Source organism: Schistocerca piceifrons, chromosome 5 (assembly GCF_021461385.2).
Source record: "Schistocerca piceifrons isolate TAMUIC-IGC-003096 chromosome 5, iqSchPice1.1, whole genome shotgun sequence".
Classification (NCBI taxonomy): Eukaryota; Metazoa; Arthropoda; class Insecta; order Orthoptera; family Acrididae; genus Schistocerca; species Schistocerca piceifrons.
In genome coordinates this window covers 359552174-359567958 of record NC_060142.1, presented here as the reverse complement: position 1 = coordinate 359567958, position 15785 = coordinate 359552174, and the positions used below count along the sequence as shown (strand labels likewise).

Below are 15785 nucleotides of genomic sequence, written 5' to 3'. Positions count from 1 at the left end.
TTTTTTACGGAAAATTTTATTACACCTCTAACAATAATAGGATGGCAACAAAACATTTACAATATGTTACCAAGATGTAGAAGTAGGTGTTGCATACGTAACTAATACAACAGTGCTTCAAGTTTTTTAAAACATGTTTCATAGAACCAAAAATGTGCATTTTTACACTGCCTACCCAATATCTATTTAAAAACATTCAGACAGACATTCACTTTATGTCTTTCTATGAGGCAGTCACCATTACTTTCATACTGTGTAAATGCTGACCAAATGTGGCTTTCATTCAAAGAAATAGTATTGATGCCAGCTGAGGTATTACACCAAGTAAATTAATATGAGACTGAACAAAACCACTGTGGTACACAGAACAGGTCAGCACATTCTTGCATAATAATGAAGAAAGCATTCCAGATTCAGAAGAACAAAAAATCTCCAATATTATCCATGGTTTTTAGGTGCCAGAAACTTAGTGCATACTTCAATGCAAGATACATTTAATAGTTTCCATAACAACACTCTGTCTTGAAATCTAGCAGAAAATTGAAAAATATTCTGGTCCTATGAAAAGCATACCAGTGGAAAGACACAACCAATAACTTCAATGTATGATGGCAATGATAATATACTGATGAGAGAGCCACTAATGTAGATTTACTGAACACAATATTATGAAAAACATAGATTGCTGCACACCATATAGAGAAGACATTGAGTAGCAGACAGGCACACCAAAAAGATTGCTACATATTTGAGCTTTTGACCAAAAAGGTCATCTTCTAAAGTAGAAAACATACACAATCACACACAAACACACACACACACACACACATACACACACACACACACACACACACACACACACATATGATCGCTGTCTCCAGTTGCTGAGGTTGGACTGTGTACAGCAATTGTACATGATGAGAGAAGCAATCTGTGGGTGCTGGAGGTAAGGAGCAGGTTGGGATGGAGAGGGGGAGCAATAGCAGGGTAGGGGTTTGGGAAGGTGTAGTGCTGCTTATCCTCCTCTATTACTCTCCTTCCCCTGCCCCTTCCAGATCATCCATCCGCATCTAGCCGCCCTACCCTGCGCCCTCTACATCCTTGCATGCTTCCACAAGCAGTGCTGCACCTTTCCCCATCTTTACCCAGCTATCCCTTCCCACCCAAGCCTCCTCCTTACCTTAACTGTACCACCCATCATCCACAGTTGCTTCTCTTGCCAGGTGCAGTTGCTGTATGCAGTCTGACCCAAGCATCCAGAGACAGTGGTCATGTTTGATGTATGTGTGTGTGTGTGTGTGTGTGTGTGTGTGTGTGTGTGTGTTTTCAACTTTAGAAGATGGCCTTTCAGCCAAAAGCTCAAATGTATACCAGTTTTTTTGCTGTGTGTGGTAGTGAGCCAACATTTACTCTATATTGTGAGTAGGACTCTACCCTTTTCATAATATTGTTATTACACCAGCCTAGATTTTTCATTGTTTAGTTAATAAGCACAGCATTCTGAAATTCCTTCACCAAAGAAGAATCCAGTCCAAAATGTATACCAATTAGATTCCTTTCAGACAATATTGATGTAATGGCTTCATATTTAACAACTATATACAACAGCCTCACTCACCAAAAGATCTGTCCCTAAGGATGGATCACACCAACACACAATAAAAGAAACAGAAGTAATATGATAAATTATAGACCACTATCACTGACATCAACTTGTAGTAAGATTCTGGAACATACACTGTGTTACAAATTCATGAAATACCTCTGATGCTGACATACAGTCACCATGGTTCAAGAAAAATATTATCCTTGTGAAACACAACTAGCCCTTTTTTCACATGAAGTAACGAGTGCTGTCAAATTCACATGAAGTAATGAGTGCTGTCAACAGGAGATCCCAAGCTGATTCCAAATTTCTAGATTTCCTGAAGGCTTTTGATAGCATTCCTCGCATATGACTTTTAACCAAATTGCATCCCTATTGAGTATTGTCTCAGTAGTGCAATGGGATTTATGCTGTCCTGTTAGAAAGGTCACAGTTTATAGAAACTGATGAAAACTCATCAAGTGAAACAGAAATTATATCTAGTGTTTCTCAAGGAAGTGTTATAGGTCTTCTGTTGTTTGTAATCTATATTAATGATTTAGGATACTATCTCAACAGCTCTCTCAGTCTATTTGCTGATGATGTTGTCATTTGCCATCTAGTAAAGTCATCAGCAGATCAAAAAATTGTAATATGGTGTAGACAAGTTATCTCTATTGCACAAAAAGTGGCAGCTGGCCCTAAACAATAAAAAGTATGAGATACTCCTTATTAACACTAAAATATAGTCTGATAAATTTCAGCTAAATGATACACAACACAAATTTTTAAGGTTGTGGTTTCAGCTAAATACCTAAGGATTACAATAAGAAATAAATTAAGACCATCACACAGAAAATGTTGTGGAGAAGGCACACCAAAGGTTTGCATCTTACTGGCAGACCGTTTCAATAATGGAAGTTCTACTAAAAACTTGTCTTGTACTCTTCTGGAGTATTTCTGTGCGATATGGGACCCTTACAAGGTAAGACTAATGGAGAACATAAAAAAAGATCAAAGAACAACAGCTCATTTTGTATCATCAAAAAATAGGAGAGAAAGTATCACAGATATGATAAGCACATCAGGGTGTCAAAAAATAAAAGGTGTCCTTTGATGAGATGAGACCCACTCATGAAATTACAATCACCAATTTTCTCCTTATTTTATATGAAAGAATGGTCACTTGATAAAATGAGGGGAAACAGAGCTCATACAGTGTAATTTAGGTGTTCAATTTTCCCATGTGCTTTTTGAGAGTAGAACAGTCATGAAATAGTCTGAACCTTGTTCTTTGAACACTCTGCCAAACACTTAAGAGTAGTCATGTACATGCAGATTTGGATATAAGCAGAATTTTGTTTTTTAATATTGCCGAAACTAAGGATATAGGAAAGTTTGAAAATCGGGACTGAATTTAAAGTTAAACAGATATTCTTTGTTTTGATTTGGAAAGCAGAAAAAATAAATTAAAATAGTGCACATTTTTTATGTGACACAAAAAATATCAGCTCTGATATTTAACTCACAGGACTAACAATTAATAGTCATAGCCACATGGGGATACCCTGGTGTAACTTGGTAACTTTCATGTTAACAAATGACTGCCAGAGATAACACAAGCAGTACATGATGAGAAAAAAAAGAATTCTCACACTTGGCTGAGGACCTATGCCTAGACCATTTGATATGTAATTGGGCAATCACCCACTGAGATGTCAAGTTGCAAAAATGGGGCAACTAACCATAATACCTTTACTTATTACAAATACAGTAGCCTTAGGAAAAATGTTCCTCTATGTAATATTTAAAGTATACCATGACATACAGTGTGAAAGTCCCGTTACACATTTTCATCAAAGGAGCACCTCCTGATTAGATGGTTAAGCTGTGATCCCCTTATCGCACACAAGGAAACATTAACTGTAGGAGGTTATGAGCACATTTTACAGCACTGCGCACTGTTTACAGCACAGGAACAGTTTGGAGACAATGATAGTTTGATCAGCATAACAATGCACTCTGTCATAAAGCAGTAACTGTGAGGCAATGCTCAGAGGACAATAATTTCCTAAAATGTACTGGCCTACCCAGAATACCTTACTGAACCCTTTTGGGATGTGTTGGAATATGTGGACCCAAATGTCCAACATCACTACAGTTCAAGTTTTGGCTCTTGAGGAAGAAAGGACTGCCATTTCTCCACAGACATTCAGAGACTTTTTTTGGGAACAGCTAGGTAGAAGGATAAAATTATTGAAATGAGTGATGGGGTTTTCAAATCATCTGTCATTTTTTCATTCATGTGTATAGAAGCTGAGTTTTATAGTCAAATATAGTTGTCAGACTGTCTTCCAGTTCCATATGAAAACTTTAAATCTTAATAACAACATCAAAATGCTTTAAACAAATTGAAGGGGATTGAAATTCTAGTGGCTAGTCCCTCCTTACATGGTACTGTTGTGACAATACATCAGCTATTAGGGAAAATTAAATGTTTACAACTTGCAAATTGACATATTTCATATTTGGATGTAAGGATGAGAGAATGAAAAATTTATTTGAATGTAGCTCCCTGGAGATACTGACACGTATTACAGAAGTTGCTCATACAAAGTCTTCAGCAGTCATCTGTCTCATAGACAAATAGCTTTCCAGAAGAGATAGAAGTGCTTTTAACAAAAACCATAAAAGAACTGCATTGAATGATACGTCATTGAGGTATTAATACAACGAAAGACAGTATCGCACTATATATTTCTGTGATGTGAACCTTTTAGAGAAAGGTATTGTGAGGAAAAGCTTGACACTTAGGGTGAGTTAAAAACAAAACCAGATATTCTTCTGTCAAGATAGCATACTAATGATAATTACAATGCAATATATGTTTCCAAAATTTAACATTTATTCCAAATTTTAGTTCTTATGAAAGAAATTTTAAAAACCTGTGCATTGTCTAACCACCAAGTTATCCACTGATTTCACCCAATAAAATCTCAGTTGGCTTTCCCATTCAAATTCCTGTTCATCCATAATGCTGAAACAAATTAAATACTTCTATTATTTTTATATGGTAAAATTTAATTGTGATTTTAGACAGAAGAAGGATTTTCTTAGCTTACCTGTCTCTTACAAATGTTTCAATGATATCACGTGCATGAACATCAATAATGAGCACAGTATTGAATTTCTTGCGATCATTTTTGGACAAATTTCCCCTGACTCTGACAACTAATTCATCAAGCTGCCTATTTTGTTGTTCAAGGTACTCCTTCATTGACCTCTTTTTACCCTGTTAAAGAGCAAACCAAGGCTTTATTACATTGAATTCATCATAGATCTACCACAGCATTTATTGATGCTGTGGCATGTCCAAGAGTAAAAACATGACTAAATACATTTTAGAGCATTTAAATCAAGCAAACATATGGGAAGACAAGAATGAGAAAAAGCAATAGGAAATTTATGGAAGAAAGCTTTCCATGCCAAAAATGGACACACAAAACTAATTTGTGGAAAACAAGCCATGATTATGAATAGGTTTTGTCTTGTAATGTGTGAAAACTTAGATTCTGGCAAAGAAGATGTTGTTCCCATTGCTTTTTAACTCTAAATAGATATTTTATAAATGTTTAAGAATACAGGTTTTCTCAGAAAACTTCATTCATGAAATCTCCTTAGTTACTTGCCAAGTAAGCATGTTGTTTTAAAGCATCAGTTTGGTAAGTTATCTACTCATCAGCTCCAGATAAAATGCCAAGTTTCTGTAAAAACTACTCGTATATGTGTTGTAGAATACCCTACTTCCTGTACCAATTATACATCAGATGGAAGTGTTTGTCTTAGATGGTTGTTGTGCCTGACAAAGTGGGCAGTGCAAAATCCAGTTATGACATGATGTACTGGATCAATCACATTACTAGAACTGATGAGCTTCTGTTGACTTGAATAAGGAACTCAGCAGTAATTCACCCATTCTAAATGCAAAGTAAATATATGCTTCTTACATAGTGAGAGTTGAACACTGTAATGAGGAGATGGAGAGAAATATTGTTTGCTCAACCTTAATAATCAGAAAGGAATGTTAGTCATGGTTCACACTTGTAATTTGGTATTGACATTCATATTTATCCATGACTAAATAAATATAATTTCACTGATATAATTTCGCTGACTCGACTCGTGATATATATAAGCTTTCAGTTATTTCTAAGGAATTTTTTTTTATAAAATTTTTATTTTTCAGTCTCCAGTATTCCCATTGACATCCAACACTCTCATTTTTATTACTATTTTTTTACATTAAATTTTTTATATAGTATATTTTGAAATGTAGTGCACACAAACTCCTAACATAAAATATGAGGCATGGTTTTTAGGGAAGTACCATTCTGGAACAAATATAAGACAAGTAAATTTTTCTTAGCTATTTATTTTTACATGAAAGCCTGTACTTTAATTTACTTTTCTATGTAATTCCCACCAATATTAAGGCACTTATATCATACAACCAGATTTGGATACCACCCTCACAGAAATCTACCCAATGGTTAGACAACAATTGCAAATTGCCTTTTTGACATCTTCAAATGCTTCTGCAAATGCAGGTACACTTGATAGTCACTGGGTGTTGTATCAAGAAGGTTGATCAAATTGACCCATCCAAAGGATCAAATTAGCTCTAGAGGTCAATTGGTTGTGTGTGGATGGGCACTGACAAGAGACAAAACAATCTTCTTATTCAACATGTGAAATGGGACTACCTTCCCATCCCTATCTGAAATTCTTTCCTCATGACAACATCCTCTGAAGAGATCATTTTAGCTTGAATTTTTGACTTTCTGGATTTTATACTGTTTTGTCTATTTCCAGTTCCAGCAGTACAAATGAGTTTATTATCTCAGATTAAATTTCACATTAATATACTATCTAATTTATGTTAGCAACTAATGAGAATAAGCCGTCTGTTAATAATCAAACTTTGAAATTTCGTGATATGAACTGTGCAGTCACTTGGCACCACATATTCTTGAAAATTTACCTCTCCCCTACTTCTGAAAAGCTACAATGTTGATTCATTATGATGATTTAAAATGGTAACTCTACTTCAGAGCAAACCAAAGTACTATTAATAATATTTTATTCAAAATGATTTGTTTATAATTAACTAAAATGTAATTTAAATTGTTCACTGCAAATACGTAGAAATTGTATATGAAATTAAGTAAACTTTTCAAACTAAATGTCCGAACATGAAGGGCAATGTGAGGCCTATTTTTTTATGTAAGTAACTAAAATCATCTCACAAGTTTTAATTGTTATTTTGTAAATCTTACATTCAATAATGTCTTTGCTTGTTTACTTTTATATAAAAGGAAGTGGAACATGAGCCACGAGTCAATCTGCATAATTGCCTTTCAGAAGCTGTTTGTGTGAGAGTCTTTCAGAGGCTGTCAGACAGCCAATGTATATTCCACATATGTACTTGATAATCAGTCACAATATATGTTTTATTTAAAAATTAGTACAACAACAACACAAGATTCCAAGACTTTCTGAAGCAACAACCCTCAAGGATATGAAAGCTGAGTGTCTCATCATATGGAGCAGCTAAGTTATTATGTGAATTTTCATTCACTGTGACTGAAATTTTCTAGTTTCACTCATCTTTGTACTTGTGAATAGTGGAGGTCCAAACTATTAAGCTGCTATGATGGTATGACCGAGAATTCACTATTACCACTGTCCAACTACAGTCAGAACCTGAGAAACTGTAAATTTTTTCTCATTCAGCATTGGTGGTAATTAAAGTGCTTCTCTTCTCTCACATTCAAGGGAGGTATTTTACATGTCATGTTTTTTGTTATGGATTGCATGGAGCAGTTTTTTTTTTTATCTGCCAATAAGTCATAGAATTAATGGTATTACCATAAGGCAAACGTCCACAAGCAATACCCCCCCCCCCCCCCCCCCCCTCCAGTCCCAAAAAACAGTATACGTGATTTTCTGGGATGAAATTGTTTTCTTGAACTTCACTTTGTTGAATGACACCAGTCCATGGATCGTTGCTTTGGTTCAGGTGTAATGTAAGCCACCCATGTTTCATCGTCTGTTACAGTTTGGTGTAAAAACTCATCCCTTCAGCATTGTATCACTCTAGGAATGTCAGAGTACTGGCTAATTGATTGGTTTTGTGCACTTCAGTCAGCAATTTCAGTACTCAGCTTGAGCATAACTTTCAATAATTTAAATGTTCTGTAACAGTTGAATAAAGCACACGTTTGGACACTTGAGGAAACTCATCAAATTACATTGAAATCATAAAGCACACATTTCATGGGTACTATGATTCTCAGAGGCATTTCAATTACTCACAAATTCTCAGTCATATGAGGCATTTTGAAAAATAACTAACAAAACTAAACACGCCAAATGTCTGCAACAGCTTCTGTGACTTGCCAACAGAGTATAGAACACAGCGCAAATGGGCCGAAGGCTGATTATGGTGCTGCAGTGGTGGAATTTCGAAACAGTGCTTACTTCGAAAGCAAGCCTCAGAAATAATAATAAGAACATAATTTTTATGTCTTATATAGTACTGTATTACTACTACTACTACTACTACTACTACTAAGTGCCAAATGCTAACTGTGGTGCTGCAGTGATGGAATTTCAAAACAATACTTACTTTAAAAAGACACCTCATAAATAATAATAAGAACATAATTATTATGTCCTTTATAGTATTAAATTGCTACTAGTAATAACATAACAAATTACACTCTCTATGATGACAAGTAATGTAACTCAGACTGAAATATGCAACATAAAATACACCCATGACAAGTTATTATTGTTGTTTTCTTCCCCTAATTTTAATTTTTTAATTTTATGTTTTTACTTCTATCAGAGCTCCAAGATTCTTCACTTTCTACACCGTCTGAAGTTTCTTTATTGCTAAGGAAAATTTCCTATTTTCTGTGCTTTACATTTCTGCTCCATTTTGAACTTCTCTTCTCTCAAAGGTTTGCCTCATATCTTTTATGAGAAACAGTAATTGGGTAATCAGAGTACTGTGAATGATTTGATGGAATCTTGTTGCATTTTCTACAGTTCTCTGCACAATTAAACTTTGGTCATGTTGGTTACTGATAAATAAATTTTTATCAGTCTGAAACATTGTTCTCAATTGGGGTGTTCCCACATTAAAAGACTAAACTAAGTTTAATAGCTTTCCAAAGTAAGTAGTATTTCTGGTTACACACCACAAAACATGAATACAAATCACTGACTTTGAAAAGTAGTGTGTTTTTTACTGCAAACAATACTACACTGGGTTTTGGCTTTTTTGGTAATTGTGTCAGAGCTTTTAACAGCAGTGTAAAATCAGTATAGTAATATATTAAGCCTTGGTTTTGGTTGCTATTTTTGGTTAAATATTATACAGAGTGTCCCAGGAGTAATGGTCAATATCCAGAGACATGACAGGAATGATCATTCAAAGCAAAACATTTAGTAAACATGGGGTCTAAAATACGTATCTTAAGAGCTATGAGCATTACTGAAGCACTTTGCTTTCCATATTCTGAGATGTGGTGGTGTGGATAAAATCAAGGAAAAAATGTCTGTCAAGATGGGCAATAAAGTGCATGCTTTAAGAGCTATGAGCACTTGCTAGTCTTTGTTACTGTTAAACACATCTCTTCGACTGAACAGTGCTTATAGCTCTTAAGGTATGTCTGCTATCCCAGTCTGACAATTTTGACAGCTTGCCAGCTGGCATGAATGTAGGTGACAGCTGCTAGGCAGTGCTCCTATAACCTGTGAGCACTGCTGTCATTGCCACAGCACTACGCACAGGCCACGCCCACTGCACCAGCCTACCAGCACTTAACAGTGGTCCTATAAAGCCAGCAGCACGGAAGCTCAGACCCCAGTTGTGGTCCAACAGCACTTGTGATCGTTTATCTATTCATCATTGTTCTGGTTGCTGATAGTTGCTACATCCCTGTATATGATCTGGTTTTGCTCTCTGGTCTTGGTATTTTGCTGTATGGTGTGTGTGCCTGCATTGGACTGGTGATTTCCTGTTGATGCCATTTACCCATCAGCCAGTGTGTTCCAGGCTTGCTTGATTCCAGTTTCCAGAATTGGTGACAAGGTGAAAGGTTAACAGTGCATTATGGACGTAAAACTTGTACAGCACGTGGAACAGCAACAGCAACAGTTGCTCCTGCAGTGGCAATTGGACCAGTAGTTTCAACAGCAGCTCCAGCAGCAAATGGACGTTTTGCATCAGGAAATTTGGCTTCTGACAGAACAATTACAAGTACAAAGACCCATTCAGACTTTGTTCACCTCCCAGAGTCCCACTCACCCACCTTTCTGCCATTTAATGATACCAAGGGGGATTGGGACATACATTTGCAGCAGCTGAAACAACACTTCGCTGCTTTCGGGTTTCTCATGATGGTCTCCAACAGCTGCTCTCTACATCTACATCTACATCTACATTTATACTCCGCAAGCCACCCAATGGTGTGTGGCGGAGGGCACTTTACGTGCCACTGTCATTAACTCCCTTTCCTGTTCCAGTCGCGTATGGTTCGCAGGAAGAACGACTGTCTGAAAGCCTCCGTGCGTGCTCTAATCTCTCTAATTTTACATTCATGATCTCCTCGTGAGGTATAAGTAGGGGGAAGCAATATATTCGATACCTGATCCAGAAACGCACCCTCTCCAAACCTGGCGAGCATGCTACACCGCGATGCAGAGCGCCTCTCTTGCAGAGACTGCTACTTGAGTTTATTAAACTCCGTAACGCTATCACGGTTACCAAATAACCCTGTGACAAAACGCGCCGCTCTTCTTTGGATCTTCTCTATCTCCTCCGTCAACCCAATCTGGTATGGTTCCCACACTGATGAGTAATACTCAAGTATAGGTCAAACGAGTGTTTTGTAAGCCACCTCCTTTGTTGATGGACTACATTTTCTAAGGACTCTCCCAATGAATCTCAACCTGGTACCCGCCTTACCAACAATTAATTTTATATGATCGTTCCACTTCAAATCATTCCGCATGCATACTCCCAGATATTTTACAGAAGTAACTGCTACCAGTGTTTGTTCTGCTATCATATAATCATACAATAAAGGATCCTTCTTTCTATGTATTCGCAATACATTACATTTGTCTATGTTAAGGGTCAGTTGCCACTCCCTGCACCAAGTGCCTATCCGCTGCAGATCTTCCTGCATTTCGCTACAAATTTCTAATGCTGCAACTTCTCTGTATACTACAGCATCATCCGCAAAAAGCCGCATGGGACTTCTGACACTATCTACTAGGTCATTTATATATATTGTGAAAATCAATGGTCCCATAACACTCCCCTGTGGCACGCCAGAGGTTACTTTAACGTCTGTAGACGTCTCTCCATTGATAACAACATGCTGGTGTTCTGTTTGCTAAAAACTCTTCAATCCAGCCACACAGCTGGTCTGATATTCCGTAGGCTCTTACTTTGTTTATCAGGCGACAGTGCGGAACTGTATCGAACGCCTTCCGGAAGTCAAGAAAAATAGCATCTACCTGGGAGCCTGTATCTAATATTTTCTGGGTCTCATGAACAAATAAAGCGAGTTGGGTCTCACACGATCGCTGTTTCCGGAATCCATGTTGATTCCCACATAGTAGATTCTAGGTTTCCAAAAACGACATGATACTCGAGCAAAAAACATGTTCTAAAATTCTACAACAGATCGACGTCAGAGATATAGGTCTATAGTTTTGCGCATCTGCTCGACGACCCATCTTGAAGACTGGGACTACCTGTGCTCTTTTCCAATCATTTGGAACCTTCCGTTCCTCTAGAGACTTGCGATACACGGCTGTTAGAAGGGAGGCAAGTTCTTTCGCGTACTCGTGTAGAATCGAATTGGTATCCCATCAGGTCCAGTGGACTTTCCTCTGTTGAGTGATTCCAGTTGCTTTTCTATTCCTTGGACACTTAATTCGATGTCAGCCATTTTTTCGTTTGTGCGAGGATTTAGAGAAGGAACTGCAGTGCGGTCTTCCTCTGTGAAACAGCTTTGGAAAAAGGTGTTTAGTATTTCAGCTTTACGCGTGTCATCCTCTGTTTCAATGCCATCATCATCCCGGAGTGTCTGGATATGCTGTTTCGAGCCACTTACTGATTTAACGTAAGACCAGAACTTCCTAGGATTTTCTGTCAAGTCGGTACATAGAATTTTACTTTCGAATTCACTGAACGCTTCACGCATAGCCCTCCTTACGCTAACTTTGACATCGTTTAGCTTCTGTTTGTCTGAGAGGTTTTGGCTGCGTTTAAACTTGGAGTGAAGCTCTCTTTGCTTTCGCAGTAGTTTCCTAACTTTGTTGTTGTACCACGGTGGGTTTTTCCCGTCCCTCACAGTTTTACTCGGCACGTACCTGTCTAAAACGCATTTTACGGTTGCCTTGAACTTTTTCCATAAACACTCAACATTGTCAGTGTTGGAGCAGAAATTTTCGTTTTGATCTGTTAGGTAGTCTGAAATCTGCCTTCTATTACTCTTGCTAAACAGATAAACCTTCCTAACTTTTTTTTTATATTCCTACTAACTTCCATATTCAGGGATGCTGCAACGGCCTTATGATCACTGATTCCCTATTCTGTACATACAGAGTCGAAAAGTTTGGGTGTGTTTGTTATCAGTAGGTTCAAGATGTTATCTCCACGAGTCGGTTCTCTGTTTAATTGCTCGAGGTAATTTTCGGATAGTGCACTCAGTATAATGTCACTCGATGCTCTGTCCCTACCACCCGTCCTAAACATCTGAGTGTCCCAGTCTATATCTGGTAAATTGAAATCTCCACCTAAGACTATAATATGCTGAGAAAATTTATGTGAAATGTATTCCAAATTTTCTCTCAGTTGTTCTGCCACTAATGCTGCTGAGTCAGGAGGTCGGTAAAAGGAGCCAATTATTAACCTAGCTCGGTTGTTGAGTGTAACCTCCACCCATAATAATTCACAGGAACTATCCACTTCTATTTCACTACAGGATAAACTACTACTAACAGCGACGAACACTCCACCACCAATCTATCCTTTCTAAACACCGTCTGTACCTTTGTAAAAATTTCAGCAGAATTTATCTCTGGCTTCAACCAGCTTTCTGTACCTATAACAATTTCGGCTTCGGTGCTTTCTATCAGCGCTTGAAGTTCCGGTACTTTACCAACGCAGCTTCGACAGTTTACAATTACAATACCAATTGCTGCTTGGTCCCCGCATGTCCTGACTTTGCCCTGCACCCGTTGAGGCTGTTGCCCTTTCTGTACTTGCCCAAGGCCATCTAACCTAAAAAACTGCCCAGCCCACGTCACACAACCCCTGCTACCCGTGTAGCCGCTTGTTGCGTGTAGTGGACTCCTGACCTATCCAGCGGAACCCGAAACCCCACCACCCTATGGCGCAAGTCGAGGAATGTGCAGCCCACACGGTCGCAGAACCGTCTCAGCCTCTGATTCAGACCCTCCACTCGGCTCTGTACCAAAGGTCCACAGTCAGTCCTGTCGACGATGCTGCAGATGGTGAGCTCTGCTTTCATCCCGCTAGCGAGACTGGCAGTCTTCACCAAATGAGATAGCCGCCGGAAGCCAGAGAGGATTTCCTCGGATCCATAGTGACACACATCATTGGTGCCAACATGAGTGACCCTGTACCCTTCATGGCATCCGGAAGGACCCTTTCCACATCTGGAATGACTCCCCCCGGTATGCACACGGAGTGCACATTGGTTTTCTTCCCCTCTCTTGCTGCTCTCCCATTTTTTGGTCTTCCCCTGAGACATTTTTCGTACTTGGCCCCCCTGGCTGCACTCACTTTTAAGTAAACGTGTTTCTTTGCTGTTGAAATATTATTCACAATGGTTCCAAGTGGCCACATCATGCATTGAGTTCCATCAGTACCACAAGCAACCAGGAAAGTCTTATCGTTCTTGGGTGATGAGTTTGCAAGGTCTGAGCCATCATTGTGATTTAACCTGTGCCAATCCATCTTGCAATACTGCATATGCCAATTACCTAATTCATGAGGTAGTAATCCAGTTGGCTCCTGATCCAGAAGTTTGCAATGTAGCCCTCAAGCTAGACAATGGTTCCTTGGATGACACACTGAAAACTACGCACTCTTTTGAGATCACGCAGGCACATAATGAACATCTTCTGGCCTGCCACCAGGTTGCAGTGGTTCAACGACTGCCACAGGGACGGAATTCTCACAAACTTTCTTCTCAAAGGCGTCATCACAGTTCATCACCTTCAGGTGTGTCAGTGACCTCTGAGTAGACAGTCGTGCCATGTCCGTGCAAACAGTGGGGTCTGCCTTCTTGTCCTGAGTGTTTTGTGATGCACCAACTTTGCAGACTGTCCCGATCGCTGGGTGCACTGCACCCATTGAAGTCAGGCATCAGATTAGTCAAACCCCAATCTTAACTTGCTTCACAGAACAGTGCATGAACTTCAGGTCAATTGTTGTGCCCCCAAGTTATTTAGTAATCTCATGATTGCTCATCAGGATGTTTGTTTCCAAGTTGACACAGGAGTTGTTTCCAAGTTTCCCTGATCAATCTCCCAACATACACTTGTCTGGGTTACCTGGCTTTGGCCTTGCACTCTCATAACTGGTTGCATATGGTGAGAATTCTAGTCCCCTCAGAGGTCAATTCACCACTACGGCAACATACAAGATGGTTACGTGGCCACGAACACTGTGTGTTGTCAACAGTCATTCAACTGGCAACATTTCTGGCCTCGATACTTTCATTCTGTTTGGGTTCTCCATCATGGACAACATTGAACACAGTCCCCTTCCAGGAACTTGTTGAACATTGTGCCTCTTTTGCGTCTCTGAGTCTGGCCTCGGGCACGCCACCAATTTTGAGGCACATATTTCTTTACGTCCAGATATGGTGCCCTAATTCTATCGAGATCATCCTCTTCCAGTCTCCTTATCGATGGCTGTTAAGCTTGAACTCAACTGTCTTTACAACAGTGGGACTATAGAATAGGTCAATGCTAACACTTGGACCACACCCCTGGTCGTGATCTAGAAGCCAAACTACTCCCTACAGCTTTGTGGCGATTTTAATCAATGATCTGTACCCAAGCTCTGGTGGAAACCTACTCCATACCATGTCAAGAGGACTTCCTCTCAAAGCTTGTTGGAGGTGAGTGTTTTTCTAAAATATATGTTGTTGATGCTTATTAACAGATTCCACTAGAAGAGGAATTGCAATGCGTACATCTTTAAGATAATACAGATACAAGCGTTTGCCTTTTGCGATCTCTTCTACTCCAGCAATCATCCAGAGTTAATCATGTCCATCCCAGCTTGTACAAATTACCTTGATGACTTAACTGTTATGGCTACTATGTGCCAAGACCACATGCATAACCTATATACCCTCTTTACTATGATGCATGATGCAGGGCTCATGTGCTGTCTGCAAATATGCCAGTTTTTTCAGGAACAAGTTGACTACCTTGACCACTTGCTCACCAAAGACTGGATTCAGCCCACTATCCATAATTTTTCTGCTACTGACTTTCTGCTGCATCCCCAAAACCTCCAGGAGGTGTAGGTCTTTTTGGGGAAAGTGAATTATTATTCTAAATTCCTTCCACAGGCAGCACACATTATTCATCCCCTCAACCAGTTGCGGAAGAAAGGTGTTCCATTTCACTGGTCACCAACCTGCGAGCAGGCCTTCAGGCCTTCATACAGATGAAGTTCATGTTACATTCAGCATCCTGCCTTTCCCCCTTTCCACTATCATGTTCTCTTGTTTTTGCTATGGATGCTATGGCATTGGAACAGCACTGGCACACATTAATGATGATGGTATGGCGAAACCAACTGCCTAAATGCTGATGATTGTCCCAAGCAATTAATCCCAGATTGAGAAAGAGGCACTGGCAATCATCTTTGCCATGAATAAATTCCCTGTGTACATATTTTGGACCTGTTTACCCTTGTTACAGACCATAAATCATTAGTAGCACTCTTCGAGCCACACTCTTGGCTTCCAGCGATGGGCTCTTTTCCTTACTTCCTACAATTACATCATCAAGTACAAGAACACTGCACAACATGCAAATGTGGATGCCCTCTCCCGTTTACCCTCAAGGA

The 15785-nt window shown here is 39.1% G+C and overlaps 1 protein-coding gene across 1 annotated transcript in view; it reads right to left on the bottom strand.

Moving 5' to 3' along the window:
- The window catches only part of LOC124798989 (dynein axonemal heavy chain 10), a 1080466-nt gene that overhangs the window by 799378 nt on the left and 265303 nt on the right, over positions 1-15785 (bottom strand). Inside the window, exons 13-14 of the mRNA XM_047262526.1 lie at positions 4708-4877; positions 4531-4622 (exon numbers count right to left, since the gene is read on the bottom strand). Coding sequence (XP_047118482.1) covers positions 4531-4622; positions 4708-4877 — 262 coding nt within the window. The remainder of the gene's footprint in view (positions 1-4530; positions 4623-4707; positions 4878-15785) is intronic.